Below are 25833 nucleotides of genomic sequence, written 5' to 3' on the forward strand. Positions count from 1 at the left end.
TATATTGCTCCAAATCAAGAGCCAAATCAAAGAAACTAGGAAAAGCCAGGAGCTTACAGCTGCTCCATCAAATTTAAGAGACAAAGCCCTTTTCACCTTTCCTTTTCCGTATTTTGAGTGCATCTTAGGAAGGGATAGTAAGATTTGGGCTCAGGTTTGCATCTTAGCTTTTGTGGAAGGAGGCCTAGCAGACTTGCTGTTAGAGATTAGTCCACAGGCAACAAAAGGAGGCCACACACTTCCCTCTCTATCCAGTGACCGGAGATGGTGAAATTGGAAATTCTAACAGATCTAAGTTTCTTCCTGTCTGAGGGCAGAAAATTTTGATTCCCAAGCACATACTTTGTTTTCACTCTTTAGAGAAATTGAGACGATATAAGGGGGATGTTAGAGAAGGCATTGCTGCTGTGATGAAAGAAGCAAATACTATATGGTGCGATATGGATTTTGTTTCAAGACTGGGCCTTGCTATGTAACTCCAGGCTGTCCCTGAACATCTAAACTCAAGGGATCTTCCAACCTCAGCTTTTCCAGTAGCTGGAACTACAGGTCTGTGTCACTGTACTAGGCATGCAAGATATAGAGGAAGGAATGAGGGAAGAAATATACACAGTCACCTAAAAGCTAAAAGATAAGGAAGCATCCTCTCCGGTCCTATAGAAAGAACTAGACTTCTCTCTTTCTAAGAAATTACACTATTACTCAAAGACCAACAATAAACACCAGGAAACAAGTACTTGCAAGAGAGGAAGTGAACCAAAGGGAGAAGAGAATGCAGTCAATAATTCATATTTAACAGCCATAGTGATATTGTGTTCCACCAATTAACTGAAATTGGGTGTTCCTTGAGTAGTTTTTAATATTTCATTTATTTTACATTGTATATGGTGAGACTATCAAGTTCTCTAAACTTTGAAGTTTATAGAAAATGCAGCTGTGTTGGAGTTTGGACAGGAAAGACTTAGGAAGCTTGCCAGTGGGGAACATGGAGGAAGAAGTAAATCTTCAAAGAGGCAATTATTTGAGTGTCTTTTATGGGTTTACCACTGAAAGAGAACACATATAAAGGGAACAGGGGAAGGTAAAGAAATAAGAGACTGAAAAACAAATGGACAAGATCACTCTAACACCCAGTTTTTGGTTTCTGAATACCATTCTCCAAAGGTTCCAGGTCTCTAAGGACCAAAGGCTGATTCTAGAACTAAGGACGGAACACCAGGGGAACATTTTTAGTGCAGTGCCAAAGAGTTAAAAAAAAAAAAACAAACCCTAAAACCCACGGTTAATTGTGAATACTAGACAAAAATGCTACATCCCTAGCCCTCAGAAATTTCTTTAAGAAGCTGGAATGTAGCTCAGGGGCAATGTGCTTGCCTAGCAAGTGCAACATCCTGGGTTCGATCTCCCCCCAAAAATGTCATAGGGACACAAAAGTCAACCTAAAAGGAACGCCAAAGTCAGTATCAGAGTGATCCTAAAGATCAAATGTCATAGTATTTTAAGAAACCAAATATAATATTGGTTTAGGCACCATTGGTTTAATTTGGAAGTCAGCTAGGGCTGAAAGGTTTGAGAGACTCAATATTCAATTAAGCAAAATGTTCTACTAAAGGTGTGGCTCAAGTGGTAGAATGCCAACAGAGCAAGCAAACCAAGCAAGCAAGCAGGAGGACTCGCGTTCAATCCCATACTGCCATCCAAAAAAGAAGAGCCAGGTGCTGGTGCCTCATGCTTTGATACTTAATTTTTATTTTTAGTGGCTAATTGGAGATGAGACTCTCCAGTTATAAGTATATATATATATATATATACACATATGTATGCTCACTGGGGGGCATCGGCGTTGATTCCACGTCTTAACTATAGCATAGATTTCTCCACCCCTCCCCGCCCTGCCCCGCCTTGTTCCTCCTCTGCAGCGCCGCCCGCCGCCTATAGGGCGCGCCTAGTCCCGCCCTCTCCGCGCATGCGCACGCCTGTGGCGACGCGGGGGCAACCAGTCTGTGTCTGCGACTGCGCACCCAGATTAACATGATGGCGGCGGTGGCCGCTTGCCGGGGCTGGAGAGCCGCGGCTTCTGCCGCGGGGCTACACTGGCGGTAGGTGACGGCCCGTTTCGGGGACCCCGAATAGGGTTGCCGCTGGTCGCCGTCTTGCCGCCCTTTCCCAAGAGGAGTTGGGTCGTGCATTTGATGGAGCTCCAGGTCCGCCCCTCCCCCCGCGGCTTCCCCCCCGGAGGTGGGCAGCCTTAGGCGGCCGTGGCTCGGCCGTGGCGTGTGTGTGTGTCAGTCCTGGGGCTTAACTCAGGGCCTGAGCACTGTCCTTGGACACTTTTGGTCAAGTGCCAGCGCTCTACCCCTTGAGCCTCAGCACCACTTCCGGCCTTTTTTGTGCATGTGGTTCGGAGGAATGGAACCCCGGTCTTCGTGCGTGCTAGGCCAGCACTCTACCACGAGGCCACGCCCCCTGCCCCGGGCTGGCTTTAAAGGCGGCATCCTTGTCAGCACGTGCAGTGGTGCCTTTAAACAAAAATCAGTGTCGTATTGGGGCCTAGGAACGAGACCAGACAAGTCCAAGGTCACACAGCTCCGAGTGGTGGAACCACGGGGAAAATCCACACCCCCGATTTGGCCACCACCGAGTGGTGGTGCAGCCCCCTCTGGCCCACCTCTGCTCCATGCCTCCTTCGCTTTCCCATATGGGTCTGTCGACATTACAGTATCAGACCCTCGTTTTTTTTCTTCAGGAAAACGCCTAACAGGGAGTTTGAGTATTAGAAAACTTAATGTTAATGGTGTTCCTTGAAGTGCATTTCCTATTGGGCACATCGGCCATAGCAATGCTTAAGTAAGCCCTTCCTGTGGAGATTTATAGACAGGCCCCCCAGTGTATATTATGCTTTATGCTTCAGTAGCTGTGGGTATAATCTTCAATGTAGAAATGAGAAACCGAGGCCCCAGTGCTAGTATCTCGGTACTGAGGAATGAAGACAGTCTAAGTTTGCTGTCCTGTTAGAAGACAAGTCCTGGATGCTGTGGTAGTCAGATAATTTCAAGTGATTTCACAGATTCCTTAATTCTGCATTTAGAGTTTCCCCACAATGTTGTTCTGAATCCTCAGTGCCAGTTCACTTACTACTATCCAGGAACAGAAATTCAGTAAGTTACAAGCGTACAACATCTCACTAAAGTAGTCTTTAGTCACAAATGGTACTGAAAGATCACCCAAAGTGGGAGAACGTGTTAGGTCATTTGTATCCCATTTACTTGGTGCCTACTTTTTCCTTTATGACTAGCAGAATTTGTTTTTGTAAGAAATGTGACACAGCTTGGTTGTTACTTTTTAGTTGAAAAGCAGAGGAAAATAAATTTTGAAGTAATGGTATGTGATCACAAAAATGACTCCTGTGCTTAAAATTCTCCTATGAAATATTAGTTGTAATGGATAGCAGTATTTTAAGCAGGGTATTACAGTATCTTATATTGTAGTTCTTAGTCTCACATTTTATTTATGTCACTTTTATCTCGAATCCTACAGTAGTATTTTGTGTTTTCCTCCCTTGCTTTTAATGAACAACAGCCAATTAGCTGGGCAGTAGTGGTTCATCCAGTAATCATAGCTGCTCAGGAGGTTGGGGATCATGGTTCAAATCAGCTTAGGCAGGAAAGTTCATGACACTCTTAACTCCAATTAACCACCAGAAAACTGGAAGTAGAGCTATAGCTCAAAGTGATAGAGGGCTAGACTTGAGCATAAGAACTCAAGGACAATACCCAAGCTCTGAGTTCAAACCCCATGACTGACAAAAACAAAGCAAAACAAAAGCTGATTAATTCAGGAAATCCCACTGCAGTAGTGTTGCTAAAAAGTAAATATAAATTGATTACTTTGCAGTTTGGAGGAGGTTAGTAAACTTTCTGTCAGAAATTTTGAAATACTGAAATTCAAGGTAACTATCCCTTGTTTGTATCATTTGGACCAGAGGTATCCTGGTTTTGGTTTTTGGAACATTTATATATTCCTAAGGATCTTTGGGACAGGACCCAAATCTTAAACATAAATTTCATTTATGTTTTATATATATTTATAACAAAGCTAATATTGTCATATGTTTAGTGTAGATAAAATTTTCCACTTATGACATTGTATCAGTGATTAGAAAGTTACAGCCTTTAAAGTATCTAAGATTTTTCTGGGTAATAGTGTTTATCCTTCACTTTTTTTTTTTTTTTGACTCTCTGGAGCCAGGAATCTAATCCAAGGTTTTGTACATGCTAAGTAAGCGCTCTATTACTCAGCTACACCCCCAACCTATAAAATGAATAACACTTTTCATTGTATATACTTTTTTCCCTGTCTTTTTTTTTTTTTCCCAGTCCTGAGCCCAAGCTCAGGACCTGAACACTGTCTTTCTGCTTTCTCAAGACTAGAGCTCTGCCACTTGAGCCACAGCACCATGTCTGGCTTTTTTCTGTGTATGTGGTACAGAAGAATCAAACTCAGGGCTTAGTGCATACCAGGCAAGCACTCTACCACTAGGCCAAATTCCAAGCCCTGTCAATTTTCAACTATATTATTCTATTACTTTTTGTTGTTGTTGTTCTTAAAGAAGTAAAAGTCTGGTGTTCTGTTCTGGAGTTACTTCTATTATGTGTGGTTAAGATTCTGAATTGGGGGACAGGGAGCTTGGCCTAGTGGTAGAATGCTTGCTGGGCATGCACTAAGCCCTGGGTTCCATTCCTGGGTACCACATGCACAGAGAAAGCTAAAGTGGCACTGTGGCTCAAGTGGCAGAGCGCTAGCCTTGAGCAAAAAGTGTTTAAGGACAGTTGCCCAAGCCTTGAGTTTAGACCCCAGAACTGCCCCCCCCAAAAATCTGAAGCTACAGATTTTAGCCACTTAATATAAAAGCATTTCTGTTTCTTCACCTGGATGTTATGTTATATCTCTTGTTAGTTGAGAGTATGACTCTCCTTTTGATATTTATCTGTTTTTTGAAATTTTGGTATTGTTAAAGTACTAATTTTATTGAAAACAAAGTCTCTATCCCTCCCCCTCTCCCTCTCTTCTCCCCCCATCCCTCTCTTTCCTTCTCTCTCCTTCTCTCCCTCTTTCTGCCAGCACTAGGGCATGAACTAGAGCCTGGGTGCTGTTTTTAGCTTTTTCCACTTCTGGCACTCTAGTATCTGAGCCATACCACCACTTCCAGTTTTTCCTGTAATTAATTGGAGAAAAGAGTCTCCCATGGGGCTGGGAGTTTGGCCTAGTGGTTAAAGTGCTTGCCTAGCATGCATGAGGACCCGGGTTCGATTCCTCAGTACCACATACATAGAAAAAAAAAAAGCCAGAGGTGGTGCTAAGGCTCAAGTGGAAGAGCTCTAGCCTTGAGAAAGTCCAAGGACAGTGCTCAGGCCCTGAGTTCAAGCCCAGGACTGGCAAAAAAAAAAAAAAGAGTCTCCCAGACTTTCTTCCTGGGCTGGCTTTAAACCATGATCTTCAGATCTCAGCCTCCTGAATAGCTAGGATTACAGACATGAGCCACCAGTGCCTTGCTATATTCGTTTTTACTGTATTGCTAATTGTCTTTAAAATTTGCATGGCTTTTTTAATGAATGAAAAGTAGAAACTGAATTTAAATGATTAGATCTCCTAAGATGTCATTATCTGTTTTCAAATGTAGAATATGTCATATGATGAATCCATATGCTATCAAGAAACAATCTCTGCATCAGTTTGTACGAAGATCCCCTTTCCCACCACATCCAGCCTTGTATCGTACAGGTAAAGTTTCACCTCTTAGAGCAAAATATAGTGTTTTTGTTTTATTTTTCAATTATAACAGCACATTTTATCGTAACTATTTGCACAGGCTATATCCAATAAACCTGTGAAATCTTAGAACTTCTCTCTCTCTCTCTCTCTCTCTCTCTCTCTCTCTCATTTTTGGTTGGTTGTGGGGCTTGAACTCTGGGCCTAGTAGCTGTCTGAACTCTTCAGCTCAAGGCTAGAGCTCTACCACTTGAGCCACAGCACCACTTCCAATTTTCTGGTGGTTTCTTGGAGATAAGAGTCTCATGGACTTTTGTGCCCGAGCTGGCTTTGAACTGCAGTCCTCAGATCTCAGCCCCCTGAATAGCTAGGACTGCAGGCGTGAATCACTGGTACCTGGCTGATAGGAATAATTCTATAATTAATGAATTTATGGTATTTGTCTAGATCCTCAGATTTATTTATTTTATTTTTTATTGTCAGGGTAATGTATAGAAGGGTTACAGCTACATTTGCAGGTAGTAGATGTATTACTTCTCACACATTGATACCCCTTCTCATGTTTTTGTCCCCACTTCCCTCCCGGCATCCCCTCCCAATCATCTTGTTTTCCCCCCTTCCTTTTCCTATCTCAAATAAACTAGTAAACATGTATATAATATACCAGCAGCCCGGGCACTGTCCTTAAGCTTTCTCAAGGGTAATGCTGTACCACTTGAGCCACAGATTTTAAATATCCTTTTCTTTGTCAGAATTACTGTAGATTTGTTGACAGATTTGTGGATATTCTTCAATTTTCTTTAATACTAGATATAGGTATGAAAATAGCAGATTAAAATAATGTAATAATAACTACTGTAACATGGTTGTGGAAGAGGTTGTCTTTAAATGCCTCCCTATATGTGGTATGGGCCATAAACATACGGATTCACTTTGTCTCCCTTTTTATTGCTGCTAAGATCACCTTCCCTTGGTCATAGTGTGGTTGTAGTTGCAGTGGCTAAGGGTAGCATAGTTCTTCTGATGTATACTGCAGGAGAATGCTTGTCTGCATGCTTGCCTGTCTCCTTGCACAAAAGTTTAGATGTGTATATTGAGGAACTCAGCAAGTCAGACCACTTCAATTGGACTTAAATTTTGCAAGGTTGAAATTTGTGGTAGTATACACAGGCTTTATATTGGATACCTGCTGATTTTAGTATTGATACCGACTTTCAGCACCACCAGTCACTTGTGGATGTTCCACAAGACTAGTCCTAAGTCTATTTTCCTTTGGTGCTTGGCACTAACTGATCAGCACTGACAAGTGTGCACACTGGTTAAGATTCAAGACCAGGAAATTGTCCAGACTTGACTTCTGGCCATTTAACTTACTCTAAATAATTTGAGCTTTAATTTCCTCACTAGTAATATAGGATAGGAGCTGGGCCCTGGTGGCTCGGGAATGTGTAATTCCAGTTACTCAGAAGGCTAAAATCTGAGCATCAAGTTTCAAAGCCAGCCTGGGCAAGAAAGTCTGTGAGACTCTAATCTCCAGTTAACCACCCAAAAGCCAGAAGTGGAGCTGTGGCTGAAGTGGTAGGGCACTTTTATTTGAGCAAATAGCTCAAAAAAAGCTGGGGACAGTGCCTAGGCCTTGAGTTCAGGCCCTAAAACTGACACACACACACACACACACACACACACACACGCCCCCCCCCATGCATAAAGCCTTGGATTTGATTCCTAGCACTAGTAATAAAATAAAAACAAAAATAGGCACAGTGTCTCTGAGGCTTATTTAATAACTAATAAAGATTTGTTTAACCACAGTGTTAATTTGTCGTAAAACTATTAATACTCCACTACTATTCTTTTGTCCTGCAAGTTTTCATAATAGCAGAGTGGTAAATTAAAGATACTGTTTTCTGTTGCATTAATGAATTCATTCCAAATATAATAATCATAGTCTTAGGGAAAAACATGAAATAAGTCTATACAGATACTTTTTAAATTTCAGAATATAATTTACCTATATATTCACTTATATATTTTATGTGATTATGAAGTGTAATATTGGACAAGTTCCTTAACATCTCTGAAGCTCATTTACTTTATTTGCAATAAGGCAATAATAGTTCTCCCCTGACTCCTGCCCAGGTTTCAGTATGTAGACCAGGCTGTACTTGAGCTCATAATTTTTCTGCCTCAGTTTCCTTAATACTGCTATTACAGGTATGTGTTGCCGTACCTGGGTCAATAATAACCATTTTTAATCGGTTGTGGAGCTTGAACTCAGGGCCCAGGCATTCTACCACTTTGAGCTACATTGGCACTTTTGGTTTTGTGGTGATTATTTGAAGAAAGAACGTAAAAAATAGGAATTATGAAATTACAGGAAAAAATATATATGTGAAAAGCAATAAATATTTTGTTCACTTTGCTATCAAGATGTTCACTATCAGATATTTATTATACAGCAGCAATTTATATTTTAATCATTGCTCATTAATAGATGCAGTAAAATATTTTTGAATCAGACATTTGAGGTTTGTATGTGCATTAAAATTGTCTTGTACTGTAAGTTACTGTTTAATTTGAATATTTTATTAGAACTGTCTCCCTGTGCCTTTATAATATAAAGTTGTTTCTACAACTTTTAATCATCTTAACAAAGAATACTTTAAGAACCAAAAAAAAAAAAAAAATCTTTTTGTCGTTGTTTGTTTTGGGGCTTGAACTCTGGGCCTGGGTGCTGTCTCTGAGCTCTTTCGAGTCTAGTGATTTATCCCTTGAGCCACAGTGCCACTTTTGGTTTTCTGGTAGTTAATTGGAGATAAGAATCTCATGGACTTTTGTGCTTGGGCTGGCTTTGAATTGTAATCCTCAGATCTCAACCTCTTAAGTAGCTAGGATTACAGGTGTGAGCCATTGGCACCGGACAATAACTTTTTTTTTTTTTTAAATAGGGTTGTTAAAGGCATACATTCATTCTTTTTTTTTTTGAGTTGAACAACTTTATTTTTCAAAATAATGGTGGAAAGAAATAGTTGGTTTTAAGTGTAATTGATTACATAGGGAAATATTCCAAATGAAGCAAGCATACATTTTAAACACTTGACTTTCTATTTGGCATATCATAAACAAATGTTTTTTACTGTTATTATAAATTGTTGAGCTTATTGTCTTTAAAAATAGCACTTTGGAAAGAAGAGAATATCACATTGTATTAGTATCGTAGTGAAGGTAATCTATAATTACTACTATAATATCCATTATTCTTAGCTGAAAAACAGACTTCTGAATTGTGATAAGCTTATTTAAAAGTAATATCCTATTTAAGAGTAAAGCATTGCTGAAATCTGATGAATAATATAACTTTCTAAGTAAGCATTATATTAATATAAAATTTTGTGCAGCTATCTTAAATTTAGATTTATCTCCTTGTTTTAACAACTGCTTATTATGTCAGTATAGCTTGATGGGGTTCTTTTTTTTTTTAGTGCTCTGAAAAAATGAGTACTTTGTAGTCTATAAACTTAACTCCTTTTTTTCTTCATTTTCTTTTTCAGTGCGAAACATGTTTATTCAAACACAAGATACCCCAAATCCCAACAGCTTAAAGTTTATACCAGGAAAACCAGTTCTTGAGACAAGGACCATGGATTTTCCCTCACCAGCTGCAGCATTTTGCTCCCCTCTGGCTAGGTATATTACTGTTTCTTTTGACTTTTACTGTGAAACATAGGCAATTGATACTGATGTTCAGACAGCCTTATTTACCTTTGCACTTTTATGGTTACTGTATTGATTTCAGTATATAACATACTTTTATTTTCTCTGTTTAAAGATAAAAGAACTATAAGGCTAAATCTTGGTGCCGATGGCTCATGCCTATAATCCTAGCTACTCAGAAGGCTGAGATCCTATGGAAGTTCAAAGCCAGCTGGGGCACAAAAGTCCATGAGACTCTTATCTTCAATTAACTACCAGAAAACAGGAAGTGGAACCGTGGCTGAAGTGGTAGAGTGCTAGCCTAGAGGTGAAGAGCTCAGGGACAACACCCAAGCCCAGAGTTCAGGCCCAAAAAGAAAAGAACAATAAGATTTGATGTTAGAAAACTTTCTCCTGGGCTGGGGATAAAATTCAGTGGTTAAGCTCTTGCTTTTCATGTGTTTATTGTAAATTTTATGTTGTCTTTAAAAATCTGTTAAGAACAAGGAAATTTTGCTCATTTTACTTTATAGGATTGCCAAGTAAAATAATAAAGTACAAATGATAAAATTGTTAAAATCAAACTCTGTTGAGCCAGTAGCCACAGGAATTATCAAAAGTAATATTAGAGTCAAGCAACATCAACCATATGTTTTTCTTTTTGGTGCTAGAAATTGAACTTTGTACCTGTTGTATGCTAAACATACACACTCTCCTACTGAATTACAGCCTCAACCCCAGTTGAAATATTTTGAAACTGCATCCCAATACTGATTGCTAAAAATATTGAGAAAATAAAATTGAGATAGCTTTTTTTTTTCCCTTTTGGAAAACTCTTGGTCTTGAACTCAGTTGCCTGGGTACTGTCCCTGAGCTTCTTTTGCTCAAGACTAGCACTCTACAACTTGAGTCATAGCACCACTTCTGGTGTTTTTCTGTTTTTGTGGTACTGAGGAATCGAGCCCAAGGCTTTGTGTATACTAGGCAAGCACTCTACACCCACTAATCCACATTCCTAGCTGGAGGTAACTGTTTTTGTTGTTTTTGCCAGTCCTGGGGCTTGCACTCAGGGCCTGGGCAATGTCCTTAGACATGTTTTGCTCAAGGTTACTGCTTTGCCACTTGAGCCCCACACCACTTCTAGCTTTTTCTGTCTTTGTGGTATGGAGGAATTGAACCCAGGGCTTCATGCATGCTAGGCAAGCACTCTAGCATGAGGCAATGCTCCTGGCCCTGAGATAACTATTTTTTAATCCATATTTCTATATAGCAATTTTGTATGTCTCATTTAGAGAAACTAGAGACAAAGCTCAAAAATAGGTATTAAAAATTCAAGTTATTAAATATATTTCCTTGACTTAAACATAAACTTCTTAGAATATATCTTAGTGCATTTATTTTGATACTAACTGTATTGATACCAACTATAGTAAAAAATGTTTTATGTGGGGGCTGGAAATTTGGCCTAGTGGTAGAGTGCTTGCCTAGAATGCACAAAGACCCAGGTTCGATTCCTCGGTACCACATACATAGAAAAAAGCCGGAAGTGGTGCTGAGGCTCAAGAGGTAGAGCTCTAGCCTTGAGAAAGACCAAGGATAGTGCTCAGGCCCTGAGCTCAAGCCCAGGACTGGCAAAAAAAAAAAAAAAAGTTTTATGTGGTAATGAAATATGTATATGTGGAACACATGTTTGATGGGATCATTTTTACCCTTTCTTAGAAGAGAAAATGCATTTATTTTCTTCTTTTTATTTTTATTTTTTTGTCAGTCATATGGCTTGTACTCAGTGCCTTGGCTGCTATCTTTGAGCTCTTTTGCTCAGGGCTAGTGCTCTACCACTTTGAGTCACAGCACCACCCCCAGCTTTCTGGTGGTTATTTGGAGATAAAAGACTCCTGGACTTTCCTGCCCAGGCTGGCTTTGAACCATGATCCTCAAGTCTCAGCCTTCTGAGTTGCTAGGATTTTAGGCATAAGCCACTGATGCCTGGTCAAATAAATTTTTATATTTTCTGTTTTTGTTATAATGTTAATCTTATTTTTATTAGTTATTATTTTAAATAAAATAAATATTTCAGTGACTGCGTTATTGATTTCACAATTGTATGCTGGAGTTTAGAAACACTGTCTTACAAAATAGTCACACATGTACACATGGTATATGCAGGGAAGTTTATTGTAACATAGTTGGTAATGGTAACCAGTTGGAAACAACCTGAGTATTTATCAATAGGAGAATTCAGGTAGACTTTGTTCATAGTGCAAAAAAAGATAAAAGATCCATATGTGCTGTCAAAAATGACCCTTAAGACACACATATTGGTGAGGCAAAAAAGTGAGTTGCAGCCGAGCGCAGTGGGTCACACTTGTAATCCTAGCTACTTAGGAGGCTAAGATCTGAGGATCAAGGTTCAAATCCAGTCCTGGCACAAAAGGACCTGAGACTCTTATCTCCAATTAACCTCTAGAAAATGGGGAGTGGGACTTGGCTCTAGGGTAGTATGGTAGCTTTGGATTGAAGAGCTCAGGGACAGCATCCAGGCTGAGTTCAAGCCACATGACCCACAATAAACAAACAAACAAACAAATAAATAAATAAAAAATAGTGAGTTGCAGAAGAGTATACAGTGAAAAAAAAACTATCTATATATCTGTCTATCTAATGTCCCATAAAACCAGCACAAATAAAAGATGCCTTGAAGAAAATATCACTGGAGAAGTATACACCAAACTGATTAACAGAATTGGTGCTATGGCTTAAGGGGTGGAGCACTAGCCTTGAGAAAGCCCAAAGGACAGTGCCCAGGCCCTGAGTTCAATCCCCAGTACTGGCAAAAAAAAAAAAAAAAAAAAAAGCAAAGCACTGGGCATATAACTCAGAACCCTTGTCTAACATGTACTGAGCTCTGGGTTCAATCCTAGCATCACAAAAAAAAAGAAAATAAAAAAATTCTGTTTCTTGGATTCACAAAATTTATTATGTTTCATCAAACAAACCTACTCGTGTTAACTTTGTATTAGCAAATGATCTGTAAGCTGAATGTAAGCTCCTGAAAAGAGGGCTATCTGTCTCCCTATTATTGTCTTGCTAGTGCTTCAGACACAGCTTGGTATTCAGAAATGTCCAAATATTTGCTGGATGAATGAATAATTGATTAAGTGAATAAATACATAGTTTTTTTGTCTTATTTCAGAAAGGCTTTTGACAGTCATCCTTGTGTTTGCATCTAAGCAATTCATCCCTCTTTATTATCAAGTCCTACTGCATTGTTTTTTGTGTGTACCATAGTCGTTTGAGTCATTCACTAGTGATGGACATTTTCAGAGTTTGGGGGAGCTATTAAAAGGAAAACTGGAGCATATATTTTCATTTCTCTTGAGTAAATACCTAGAAGTGGAATTGATGAATTGATGGATAAGAACATGAAACTACGGTCATGAGTGGATAATTCTTTTAGCTGGTGATGGGTCCATGAGGAGGGTTTTTTGTTTTTTTTTACTTTTATTGCTACTTTTCTGTACATTTGACTTTTTTCATAATAAAAGATTTTTATTGTATTATTATTTTCCTCATTCACAGGCAATTGTTTAGAATTGAAGGAGTAAAAAGTGTCTTCTTTGGACCAGATTTCATCACTGTCACAAAGGTATATAGAGAATTACAGAAAATAAGGCTTGAAGTCTTTGTATTCCAGTGCTCCTTCTAAGAATCTTCGTTCTTTGTTTTTCACCACTGTGCCTAGTATGGAATTTCCATTCCTAGTATCTTTAACACATACTAATTTTTAAAATTTCAGATTGTTTATCAAAGTCTTACTTTTCTCAAGCTAATCATTTAAGAAAAATTTTAAGCTGAAATTAGAGTACAGATCTAACTACAGTCTGAATGCTTCATTTTTTCAGAAAAAAAAAATCCTTGAGCCATAGGAAGTCACATACTGTGTTCAAGATTATATGACTAGCCAACAGTGAGACAACACTCAACCTTGGCAGGACTGGACTTTAGCTTCCAAGTGTTATTTCAAGTGCCTTTGCTTATTGTTTAACACTATCATTGTTCTGAATTCTCAGAGAGCCCTTTCTCTGCCATCACAAAACAATACTTCTTAGAGTGAATTTGTTTTCATCACACTTAACCACTTAATATTCTTTATTTTATTACCTGTCTTTTCTTTCCTTCACTAGAATGAAAACTCCATGAAGATAAAGGTTGTCTCCTAAAGTAATGACTGTTACATAGTAGTCAGTTTTTGAAGAAGGAGACAATGATATAGAATCTCCTAAATTAAATTGTAGGCTTCTGGTGCTTCTCCCCAAATGAAGGACTATGATGAGCAGATGTGGGTTGACTGGCACTATCAGGTGGTTAGAGTTCTACCTAATCTCTGTCTCTGTCTCTGTCTCTGTCTCTGTCTCTCTCTGTCTCTCTGTCTCTCTCTCTTTTTCTCTCTCTCTCTCTCTCTGTCTCCTCCTTCCTTCCCCCCTCTCTTTATTCAGACAAATTCTATTTGTTGAGATAGAATTCTATTCCAGTTTCCAAAGAATTCATTAAACTATTACCTGTGCTGGGCATGATGTTGCAGGCTTGTAGTACCAGCGCATGGAAAGGTGAAAGCAGTAGCATCACAAGTTTGAGGCTAGCCTAGGCTATGTAGCAAACCCTTTCTCAAAAGAAAACAAGTCTGAGATCTGAGGATCTTAATTCTAGTCCAGCCTGGGCAGAAAATATGATGTTCTCTATCTCAATGGAGGGTAGCTGGACACCGTGGCATATGCCTGTGATCCTGGTGACAATAAGAAGTCTAAGCTGGGTGAGGTGATTCACGCTGGTAATCCTAGCTACTCTGGGGGCTGAGATCTGAGGCTCAAGGTTCAAAGCCAGCCTGAGCACTGTTATCTCCAATTAACCTCTAGAAAAGGGGAAGTGGGGCTTGGCTCAAGGATAGGGTGGTAGCCTTGGGCCAAATAGCTCAGTGACAGTACCCAGGCCCAGGGGTAGGGTGGTAGCCTTGAGCTGAAGACCTCAGAGACAGCTCCCAGACCAAGTTCAAGCCCCATGACCTGCAAAAAAAAAAAAAAAAGCTAAAGATCAGCACATTATGGCTCAGGCCTGTGCTTGGGCAGAAACTAAGATTCTATCCTAAAAATAACCAGTGAAAAATCAAGCTGGGGCATGGTAAGTGCTAACATGTTAGCCTAGCAAGCATGAGGCCCTGAGTTTGATATACGTTTCTTTTGTTAAACACTAGACATATTACTGGTTTCAAGCTGTGTGCATAGCAGTGCTCACTTCTTAAATTTTTTGTTTATGGCTTGGTTCTAAATTCATGAAAAAATAATCCCTTTATCCATATTGAGTCAATTTGGAATATTATTCTAAGTATAGATTCTAGCTCATAGCATCCTAAATCTTGACTATATTTGTATTTTTTTTTTCCAATCGTGGGGCTTGACCTCAGGGCCTGAGCACTGTCCTTGGGCTTTCTCAAGGCTAGCACTCTACCCTTGAACCACAACACCACTTACAGCTTTTTTCTTGTATGTGGTACCAAGGAACTGAACCCAGGTCTTCCTGCCTGCTAGGCAAGCACTCAACCACTAGGCCAAACTCCCGGCCCTATATTTGTATTTTCTCATAAAGAAGTTTCCTTAAAAAGTAAAATAAAGAAATAATACACGTGCTGGGGCTCACACTTGTAATCCTGGCTACACAGAAGGCTTCTGAGGCAGAAAAGTCCATGAGGCATCAAAGTAACCAGTGAGAACCTGAGCTTGGAGGTGAAGATAGTGTGGCAGAGCTAGCTGAGCAAGTAGGAGGCCCTGGATTCAATCCTTGGCTAGTAAGCTGCAAAAAGGACAAAATGTTGTTTTGTCATTTTTAAGATATTGGTACTGTTTAGGTATTTACTAATGACCTTTTTTTTTTTTTTTTTTGTGGTCAGTCCTGGGGCTTGAACTCATGGTCTGGGTGCTGTCCCTGAGCATTTCAGCTCAAGGGAAGTGCTCTACCACTTGAGCTATAGCACCACTTCCATGATCTTTTTCTTTATGGAAAAAAAAACAGTTGTCTAAAGATACAGATCACACAGTTTTATAGAATCTGTTCTCTAGCAGGGTGACCATTATGCCACAGCATCTTTGAATTTTTTCAACATTTTTGTGAAATATATTATAAATTGAACTTTTGAATATCTGTGGCCTATGTATTTGCTTAAGTAGTTCTAACCTATTTTTGGTAAGAGAATGAGAATCTCTTTATCTCTGTCTTATAGACAGGGAAACTGTTCAATATTTTAATTCTCTGCATCATAAGATATCTTTTAATATCTTAATAATTCTTGCCATATAGAGCATGGTATATACAACACACTTAATAAGTTTGATGAGTGAATAAATAGCAGAATGTTTCATTGTGTCTTCTGAACTCTAAATGTGACTCTTAAAGAGAAAGTGAGATATCCTTTGTAGAAATGGATACCATTGTAAAGTCTCTATAGCAAATGTGCTTGGAAAGTTCATAGTAGTAGTCCGAATTTGTCTTTGCCCTGGACTTGAAATACAACACTTTCCTTTGCATGTTTGTAGGAAAATGAAGAAATAGATTGGAATTTATTGAAACCAGATATTTATGCAACAATTATGGACTTCTTTGCATCTGGCTTACCCCTGGTTACTGAGGAAACACCTGCAGGAGAAGCAGGTAACATGTTGTGCTGTGCAATTAATATATATCTTTTTTGAGACTTTTCTACTTTGTTCACATTTGTCTTGATTGCAGAAGTGATAGGAATACATGTTTTTTGTTGTTGTTGTTTTGTTCTGTTTTTTTTTTTTTTTTTTGACAGTCCTGAGCTTGAACTCAGGGCCTGAGCACTGTCCTTGGACTTTCTCAAGGCTGGAGCTCTGCTACTTCAGCCTCAGAACCACTTCTGGCTTTTTTTCTATGTATGTGGTACTGAGGAATTGAACCCAGGTCTTCATGCATGCTAGGTAAGCACTCTACCATTAGGCCAAACTCCTGGCCCCAGGAATACATGTTTTTATCATTTGGATGTGTTTGGCTATGGTGCTAACTCCAGAAGGGACAAATGTGTGTGTGTTTTCCCATGTGTCCTAGGGCGGACTTCAATTTCAGGCCTGGACATTGTCCCTGAGGTATTTTTTATACTAAACACTATTACTGTACCACTTGAGCAACAGCTGCATTTCCACCTTTTTGGTGTTCATGGACTTTCCTGTCTGGGCTGGCTTTGAACCTTATCCTCAAATCTCAGTCTCTTGAGTGGCTAGGATTACAGGTGGGAGACACCAGCACTATGCTAAGTTTCAGTTTTCTTTGTCGTTACTTAGTGTCTCTTTTCTTCTGCTGTTATGCTTCCTGCTTCCCTTCCCTTCTCTTCTCTCTCTCTTTGGGTCCTGGTAACCAGGGATCATGCAAGCTCAGTTTGTACTTTACTACTGAGTCACACCCCTAACTCCTTTTGTTCTTTTTGTTTTTGAGACAGGGTTTCACTGTACGGCTCAGGTTGTCCTCAGACTTGCTGTGTAACTAAGATTTGTCTGTCAAGATTAGCTTGGAATCATGAGCAAAGTTTACAGACGTGCTAGCATTCTCAAGTTCTGACATGATAATTAAAGTATTAAAGGGGGTAGGGGTAGGAAAAGTGGGAGAAAAACATGGGAAGGGTAACAATGTCCAACAAGTAATGTACTCTCCACCTTACCTACATAACTGAAACTCCTCTGTACATCACCCTGACAGTAAAATTAAATAAAAGATGAAAGTATTTAAATATGCTCAACTTCATTACTGAATGTTCAGTGGATTAGTATTTCTTCAGTTTTCTTTAGGAAATCAACTATGTCACATTTCCAACTTCCATGTTTGATTTTTTATGTTTTTTTTTTCTTTTTTTTTGCCAGTACTGGGGCTTTAACTCAGGGTCTGGGCACTGTCCTTGGGCTTTCTCAGGGCTAACACTCTATTACTTGAGCAATAGCACTACTTCTGGCTTTTTTCTGTGTATGCAGTACCAAGGAATTGAACCCAGAGCTTTGTGCATGCTAGGCAAGTACTATACCACTAGGCCAATCTCTTGGCCCCATGATTTTTTTTTTTTGCCAGTCCTGGCCTTGAGCTCAGGGCCTGAGCACTGTCCTTGGACTTTCTCAAGGTTAGAGCTCTACCACTTGAGCCTCAGCACCACTTCCAGCTTTTTTTCTATGTTTGTGGTACCAAGGAATCGAACCCGGGTCTTTGTGCATGCTAGGCAAGCACTCTACCACTAGGCCAAACTCCCGGCCCCGATTTTATGTTTTTAACTAGTCATAAAGTTAATCATCCTGTTTTAGTACTTGCATGAATACAACATCTCTACTATTGTTTTATTAATTTATGATTATTTCTAGGTTCTGAAGAAGATGATGAAGTTGTGGCAATGATTAAGGAATTGTTAGATACTAGAATACGGTATGTATTCTCTCACTCTCAAATCAGATGCTGCATAGGCAGTTTTCATTATAGCAATGTGTTCTCACTTGATCATGAATAGTAGAGCGCCGAAATAAGCCCAAATTAATATAAGCTACAATAACTATAAAAACTGAACTTAAAGTATATATCTTTTCTGTATTCATCCAAAAATATAATACACCTACTAGAGGTATGGCCTGAGTGATAGAATACCTGCCTAGCAAGCCAAAGCTTGGGTTCAAACCCCTGAAATCATTCACAAAGATGGGGCTGGGATCTAGTCCTATGGTAGAGTACGTGCCTAAGGCCCAGAATTCATTGCCACCACCACAGAGGGGGGAAAAAAGGCTAATAGGTCTGTGGTAAAGCTCAGTGATAGAACACTGATGTTCAGTTCCTAGCTCTGAACAAGACAAAACAAAACAATTAAAATACCTTATTAATTTAAGCATAGTCAGGAATCATTTCCATCACGGTATTGATTTGGCATTGCTATATTGGCAGTATTAGGGAAGCTAGCACTTCCTCAGCTAACATCCTATCACTTGAACTGTGCTTCCATCCCTACTTTTTGCTGGTTGTTTGGTATCTAGAAAACTTCTATTTGGGCCAGCTTCTAATTTTTTTTTTTTTTTTTGCCAGTCCTGGGCTTGAGCTCAGGGCCTGAGCACTGTCCTTGGACTTTCTCAAGGCTAGAGCTCTACCACTTGAGCCTCAGCACCACTTCTGGCTTTTATCTATGTATGTGGTACCGAGGAATCGAACCCGGGTCTTCATGCATGCTAGGCAAGCACTTAAACCACTAGGCCAAACTCCCGGTCCCCAGCTTCTAATTTTGATCCTATAGTTCTCAACCTTCCGAATAGCTAGGCATGAGTCACTGGTGCCTGGCAGTACTAAATTTTTTAGACAGTGAAAAAGGCTTTAATTTTTTCTTAGAAAATAAAATGTTTTAGTTTGGAGAAAATTGTGAAGAGTACCTTCATTTCAGGGAATTGCCTATATAAAGAGTTAAATTTCAGCAAGTAAAGAATATTAGGTTTACATTTTTGCTCACAGTAGACCAGTAGTCCATACTTTCTCAGAAAAATTGTTTAAAGGCTTCAGATAAACTGTCAAAGCCACGTAGGGTTGACTTACAAAGATGTGATGAGAAGGGAAGTCCAATACAATTTTCCTTCAGCATTTGCTGATTGTTGGCATAATGCTAGCATATAAAGAGTTGGATAGAGGATAGCAGCTAAGAATCAAATAAACTATTAAGCTTTCTGAAAATTTGTTTAGATGGGAAAAAAATTAGATTCTGGGTTACTAGTGCAGTCTTGGTTAATAAGACTAAGATCCCAGAGAGCAGGGAAATTAAGAAGGTAAACTTATATAGTTACTAAAAATGTATTATATTCTTGTAAATTCACCAAGAGTATGTTTTTTTGTTTTCATCACAAAACATGGTAATAGGAGAGAGGGAGATAAGAGAGAATGATATAGAGGTTGAATCTAATGAAGACACATTGTAGGCTCTTGATTCATGTAGCCGTTCCAGAGTGTATTTATTGTAAAATATCATGTTGTGTATGATAAATATGCATTTAATTTTATGAATAAAAAGAATTAAAAGAAAGGAACGTAAACCTACCCCTCAGATTTTTACTTAAGGGAAGATATTTACTTATTCTTAGCTACTTGGGGAAGAGATTAAGTCAAACAAGCAACAACTGGAAAGCTAAGCGCAGTTTTGATAGTTCTATTATGCTAGAGACAAAAATTGGAGTTTTAGCTGTGTTAAGGACGTTGGACCTCAAGAAACATGTAGAGTCTTGGTTGTACCCTTGAAATGGAATAGACTAGAAATAATTTATAAAGCAACTTAATTCAAGAGTAGATTGTGTTGGGTGCCAGTGGCTTATGCCTATAATCTTAGCTGCTTAGAAGGCTAAAAACAAGAGGTTCAAAGTTCAAAACCAGCTCAAACAGTACTCTTCCCAACTCAGAGCTGCATGGTGTGTACTTATCTTTTTACCTTTGTAGGAAATTGAGACTGTGAGGATTGGTGGGCCTGGGTAGCTTAAACAAAGTTCACCAGACTTTATCTCAGTGGAAGAAGCTAGGTAAAGGTCATTTGTGGCTGTCATTGCAGCTATTATGAGAATCCTAAAATAGGTGGATCATGGACTAGGCAGGTACCTGGAATGAAGTGAGACCCTTTCTCAAATTTAATCAATCCAAAACCAGCAACAACAAAAAGAACAGAGAAGTGGCTTAGTGGTAAAATACCTGCCTAGTAAATGGGAACCTGAATTCATACTCCAGTACTGCAAAAAATAAATAAAATAAAATAAAATAGGACAGGTTAATCTGTTGCTAGAAGATAGGAAAAATCCTATCTGATATAATACTGATCACTTTCATTTTGCATAAAATGTTCATTATTTAGTCAAAGAGTATGTCATATCTTGAAATTAGAATAAAAGAAAATAAAATCAATCCATAGATAACCTGTGTACTATAACTATCACACAGATCTTTAAGGTAACTGACTAAAATATTCAAGAAAATAGATGAAAAGATGAAGGATTTCATCGGAGAACTGGAATCTATAAGAAAAGAAGTAATACTTTTTGAGCTAGAAATATAGTAACTGAATTTAAGGACTCATTTAATTGTTTTCACATCAAATTAGACAGAGCTGAGGAGTGGATTTGTATACCAGAGTATAGCTTAATATATGTTGAAGCTCACACCTGTAACCCTAGCTGAGGATCTCGCTTCAAAGCTAGCTCGGGCGATACGGGCAATACTGAGCCTGGGAGACTCTTATCTCCAATTAATCACTAGAAAAATAGGACGTGGGGCTGTGGCTCAAGGGTAGGGTGAGCTGAAGAGCTCAGAGAGTCCCATGACCCCTCTCCCCCCAAGAAAAAGAAAATATATAGGTTGAAATACACAGAGAAGAATAGGAAATTCAGGGAAAAAACACGAGAGACATAATATATGACAGAAAAGATCTAATAGTGTCCTTTAGGGTTTGAAATATGCCTAGAATTTTAGCTACTCAGGAGGCTGAGATCTGAAGATTAAGGTTCAAAGCCAGCCCAGGCACAAAAGGACTTGAGACTCTTATCTCCAATTAACCTCCAAAGGGGAAATGGGGTTTGGTTCAAGGGTAGGGTGGTAGCCTTGGGCTGTAGAGCTCTGGGACTATACCCAGGCCCAGGGGTAGGGTGGTAGCCTTGAGCTGAAGAGATCAGGGACAGCGCCCAGGCTGAGTTCAAGCCCTATGACCCACAAAAAAAAAAAAGAAAGAAAGAAAGACAGAAAGAAAGAAAGAAAGATGCCTAGAATTAAAATCATGTAGAGGGGATAAATTAAATACTAAAAAATACTTGATTGATCCAAAATAATAAAGACAAAATAGATGACAAGATGGTAATATAACCCCAGATATCTTGATAGTTGCATTTAACTGTATATTGGTTGTCAACAAAAAATAAGATTGTAAGACTAAATGTAAAAAAACGTGAGTTGCTATTTATGAGAATGCACTTTAAATCACCTTACATGGGTGGGAGTAAAAAGATGGGGAAATGTATAATGGTGAGACACAGCATAAGCCCTATGAGGAGGTGTAGGATCAAGGTGTAAAAAAGTAGAACCCACCTGCTGCTGGTGGCTCATCAGTAATCCTATTTACTCAGCTAAAGCTGAGGATCTTGGTTCAAAGCCTGTCTAGGCAGGAAAGTCCATGAGACTCTTATCTCTAATAAACTACTCAGAAAAAAGCCGGAAGTGGTGCTGTGGTTCTAGTGGTAGAGTGGTAGCCTTGAGTACAAAGAGGCTCAGGGACAGCAATGAGGCCCTGAGTTCAAGCTCCAGGACTGGCCAAATAAAAGTCCTTACCTAAAAACTAAGTGAAGAGTTGAGGGTGTGACCCAGTTGGTACAGTACTTCCCTGATAAGCTAGAGGCCACAATAGCATTGACAAAGGAAAAAGAAAAACCCCAAACTCTGTACTGCATTAAAGTTTCTTCAGTGAAAACTTCTGTCATTTTAAATGTGTGACAAATACTCTGTGGCCCTAGACCGACGGTGCAGGAAGATGGAGGAGATGTAATTTATAAAGGCTTTGAAGATGGCATCGTACAGCTGAAACTTCAAGGTTCTTGTACCAGCTGCCCTAGTTCAATCATTACTTTGAAAAATGGGATTCAGAACATGCTACAGTTTTATATTCCAGAAGTAGAAGGTGTAGAACAGGTATGCCAATATTATAAAAGCTTGTGTAAATATGAAAAAAAAATCTGACCTGACTTTTTCACCAAGAGCTTTGTGTTGCAGGGTTTTTTTTTTTTTTTATCACACTTGGTGCCTCCTTACTTTTTAACTAACTTTAGTTTTTAGAGGCCACACTATATATGTGCCAGGCATTTTTACACATACTACTGCATTTAATTTCCTAGTAACATGATATATTAACTAAGTCATCCTTGCTTTTTACATACCGTAACTGAGATTCAGAGACACTGCGGTTTCAATTGCAGCAGAAAAGTTATGAAAGGGTATTCAAAACATCCCGTTTTAGAGATAGATTTTAGAAATCTTTAAAAGTGAATGAGCTCATTTCTCCACATTATTCTCTCTGTGGTCTATCTCTGTCTCTCTTTTTCAAGCTCTTACATTGGGCCTCATAGATGCTATATATGCCATATCCCCAGCCTTTCTTGTTTTAACTAACTAGAGCTGAGGACCTCAACCCTATAACAGCACTTTCTTAGTCTGTCGTGGCAGTGATTCTCAGCCAACAAGCTTGGCCTTCTGGAGAGAAGTTGTCAAGGAAGGGAAGATTATGTAGAGATTAGAAACCCAAGAAAACACTTCAATAATCTGTGTCCTTAGAAGAGGCCATCTCTTCCCACCTCCTCTGAGAACCAATTCTCTCTGACTTAATAGTATTAAAATCTGTCCTTTTGGCCCCATTTACACTAACCTGTCTCTGAAATTATCAGTCTTCCATTTAAGATGAATCTCTAATCCAAAATTTCATTTTGTGTGTCTATGTCAGTGGTGCTCAGGTCTAACCCTTTGAAAAACAAGAAATCATATCTAGATCTTTGTATTTCTCTGCAAAATTTGTCTTGTCTTACAAATATCCTTTACATATTTGTATGAAATGAGTATCTGAAGCTGGTGCTTTTGGCTCCCACCTGTATATGTAACTACTAAGGAAGCTTGAGATCTGAAGGTCACAGTTTGAAGTAACCTATGGCAGAAAAGTCTGTGTGACACTTGTCTTCTTCAATTAACCAGCAAAAACTAGAAGTGGAGATGTGGCTCAACTTGCAGAGTATCAGCTTTGAGCAAAAAAACCCAAGTGAGCACAAGGAATTCAAACCCCAGTATAAGTACAAAAAAAAGAAAAGAATATCAGAATCTTATTCCAAATTTAGGAATAATTTTGCTTAAAACAGGAGTTGATTTATAATTTCTTTAGTCAGATATTGATTAGATTGGCTATAAAATATTCCTTGAAAGTAAAATGTTCACTTATATTCAATCTAGAAGAAAAACTATAAGAGAATTCTTTTTTTTTCATTGATTATCTCAGCAGAAACAAATTCATGTAGAATTTGGTTAATATTCATTGGCTTGTTGTTGTTGTTGTTGCTGATCCAGAACTCCTGGGCTCAAAATGATTCCCTGTCTCAGCCTCCAAGTGGCTGGGACTTCTGTGCTCTCTTGTGTGACTTATCTAGACAGCTGTTTTTTTTTTTTTAACATATTTTTTGTTTCATTCATTATAGGGATCTTTTAAAGAACTATTCTCAGGCCAGGAGTTTGGCCTAGTAGTTGAGTGCTTGCCTAGCATGCATGAAGACCTTGGTTCGATTCCTTGGTACCATATACATAGAAAAAAGCCTGAAGTGGTGCTGTGGCTTAAGTAGTAGAGCTCTAACCTTGAGAAAGCCCAAGGACAGTGCTCAGGCCCTGAGTTCAAAGCCCAGGAATGGCAAATAAAAATAAAAAACAAATGTTCTCATTGATAGGTCCATAGATTAACAAAAATGAAACATTTTTATTCACTTGTTCAGAGGGAATGATACATCTTGATTTTAACTTGTTAACTGATTATAAACATAAATTGCCACTTAAATGTAATAAATATGGTAAGGAGAAAACGCATTCAAATGATTTATATAATTTTTTAAATTGAGTTATATCACTTACATGGGGGTGGAGGGATTTCATTGTTATATCTCCATACATGTTAACTCTGTATTTCAATCCGTTTCCCTTCCTCCATCACAGTTGCTGGATCCTTATATAACTTTTCTTATTTCCCGAGGTATTGCTCTTTCTTCTCTGGATAATACTCTCACTTATGGAAAAATTAACCTTTTCATTTTTTTCTTTAGGTATTCATTAGTATTTTTTTTCCTCGAATCTTCACACATTTAAGAGTCAGTTATTTTTTACTTAATACCAAAGTAAGTAGTTGATAGTGTAGTATTCTGGGTTTTTCTTTTCTTTTTTTTTTGTGGGTCATGGTGTTTGAACTCTGCCTGGGCACTGCCCCTGGGCTCTTCAGCTCAAGGCTACCCTTGAGCCAAGCCCCACTTCCTGTTTTCTAGAGGTTAATTGGAGATAAAAGTCTCAGATTCTTTTGTGCCAGGGCTGGCTTTGAACCTTGATCCTCAAATCTCAGCCTCCTGAGTAGCTAGGATTACAGGTGTGAGACACTGGGCCCAACTTCCTTTTTTTTTTTTTTTTTTTTTTTTGCCAGTCCTGGGGCTTGAACTCAGGGCCTGAGCACTGTCTTTGGGTTTTTTTCCTCAAGGCTAGCACTCTGCCACTTGAGCCATAGCATCATTTCTGACTTTTTCTATGTATGTGGTACTGAGGAATTGAACCCAGGGTCTTCGTGTATGCTAGGCAAGCACTCTACCACTAGGCCAAACTCCCGGCCCCCCAACTTCCTTTTTTTTAAGAGACTTTTTTTGTAGTAGGTAATTTTACAGCAATAGTTTAGCTTAGCTGTACAGAAGATACTCAAGTAGTATATACTAGAATATAATGAATTGCTTTAGGAACAAAAATATACAAAGTTACACACTTCTGTTTTATGACTATACACTTCTGTTTTATGACTTTACCCAGCTGAGACTTGGGACTCTGCTACTGGAAGCCTCTTTTGAGGCACAGAAAAGAGACCAGTCCTCTATACATTTGATTTGCTTTTAGTTTCTTAGGATACCAGGTTATGATCGCAAATTACAAGATAACTTGGGAACTCTTGATAGAGGATTTTTATTGGACTGCTCTGCATTGTTGTAACTTCTTCAGGTAAGTAACTAATATTAAGGCTTTCCAATATTTGTCTTAATTCTTAAATTCTCTTTATTACTTTAGGTAATGGATGATGAGTCCAATGAAAAAGAAGCAAACTCGTCTTAATCTGGATTTTTTGGCGACACAGCAGTTGAATTTATTGATAGTAAATAACAGGCTTTTATTAATAATATGTTAAGGTTAATAAAAACAAAAAGACATGCTAAGGAACTTGAGGATTAATAAAATATGTCCTATCCTCAGAGAATGTTATATAAATATTACATTTTGCTTTATCACATGAGTTATTTATAACCTCCTGAGTCATCTGTACATGTGGATTTTTTCCAGGGACATTTTTATTTTTGTTCATCATTTCTCATGATGCCTTCTTTGCATAGTATGGGGAGCAGTTTAAAAATACATTTCCTCCCACCGAATTTATTTGCTGTTTTTATACAGAAATAAATAGGGAGAATTCTTTTTTTGTGAGCTGTCTGCCACAAGTTTATTTATTCTAAAACAACACCACCAAAAAAAAGAGGTAGAGCCAGATGCTAGTGGCTCACACCTTTA

At 38.7% G+C, this 25833-nt stretch overlaps 1 protein-coding gene across 1 annotated transcript; it reads left to right on the top strand.

Moving 5' to 3' along the window:
• The first annotated feature begins 1995 nt into the window (after positions 1-1995).
• Positions 1996-25525, top strand: Nfu1 (NFU1 iron-sulfur cluster scaffold). The gene is made up of 8 exons (XM_090336763.1): positions 1996-2099; positions 5681-5781; positions 9321-9456; positions 13042-13108; positions 16047-16161; positions 17871-17931; positions 22014-22188; positions 25339-25525. Exons 1-8 carry the CDS (start codon positions 2032-2034, stop codon positions 25381-25383), a joined length of 768 nt encoding a protein of 255 aa, XP_090192889.1. The 5' UTR covers positions 1996-2031; the 3' UTR covers positions 25384-25525.
• The last annotated feature ends 308 nt before the right edge of the window (positions 25526-25833 follow it).

This window comes from Megascapheus bottae, chromosome 7, assembly GCF_031878675.1.
Source record: "Megascapheus bottae isolate mThoBot1 chromosome 7, mThoBot2.hap1, whole genome shotgun sequence".
Taxonomy (NCBI): Eukaryota; Metazoa; Chordata; class Mammalia; order Rodentia; family Geomyidae; genus Megascapheus; species Megascapheus bottae.

What these genes read in the sequence shown, in the direction of transcription:
- Nfu1 (XM_090336763.1), top strand. Translation starts at nt 2,032, where the DNA reads ATGATGGCGGCGGTGGCCGCTTGCCGGGGCTGGAGAGCCGCGGCTTCT. An exon ending in ATTTCATCACTGTCACAAAG is followed by an intron (nt 13,109 to 16,046) that starts GTATATAGAGAA and finishes GCATGTTTGTAG; the next exon opens with GAAAATGAAGAAATAGATTG. An exon ending in TTGTTAGATACTAGAATACG is followed by an intron (nt 17,932 to 22,013) that starts GTATGTATTCTC and finishes CTGTGGCCCTAG; the next exon opens with ACCGACGGTGCAGGAAGATG.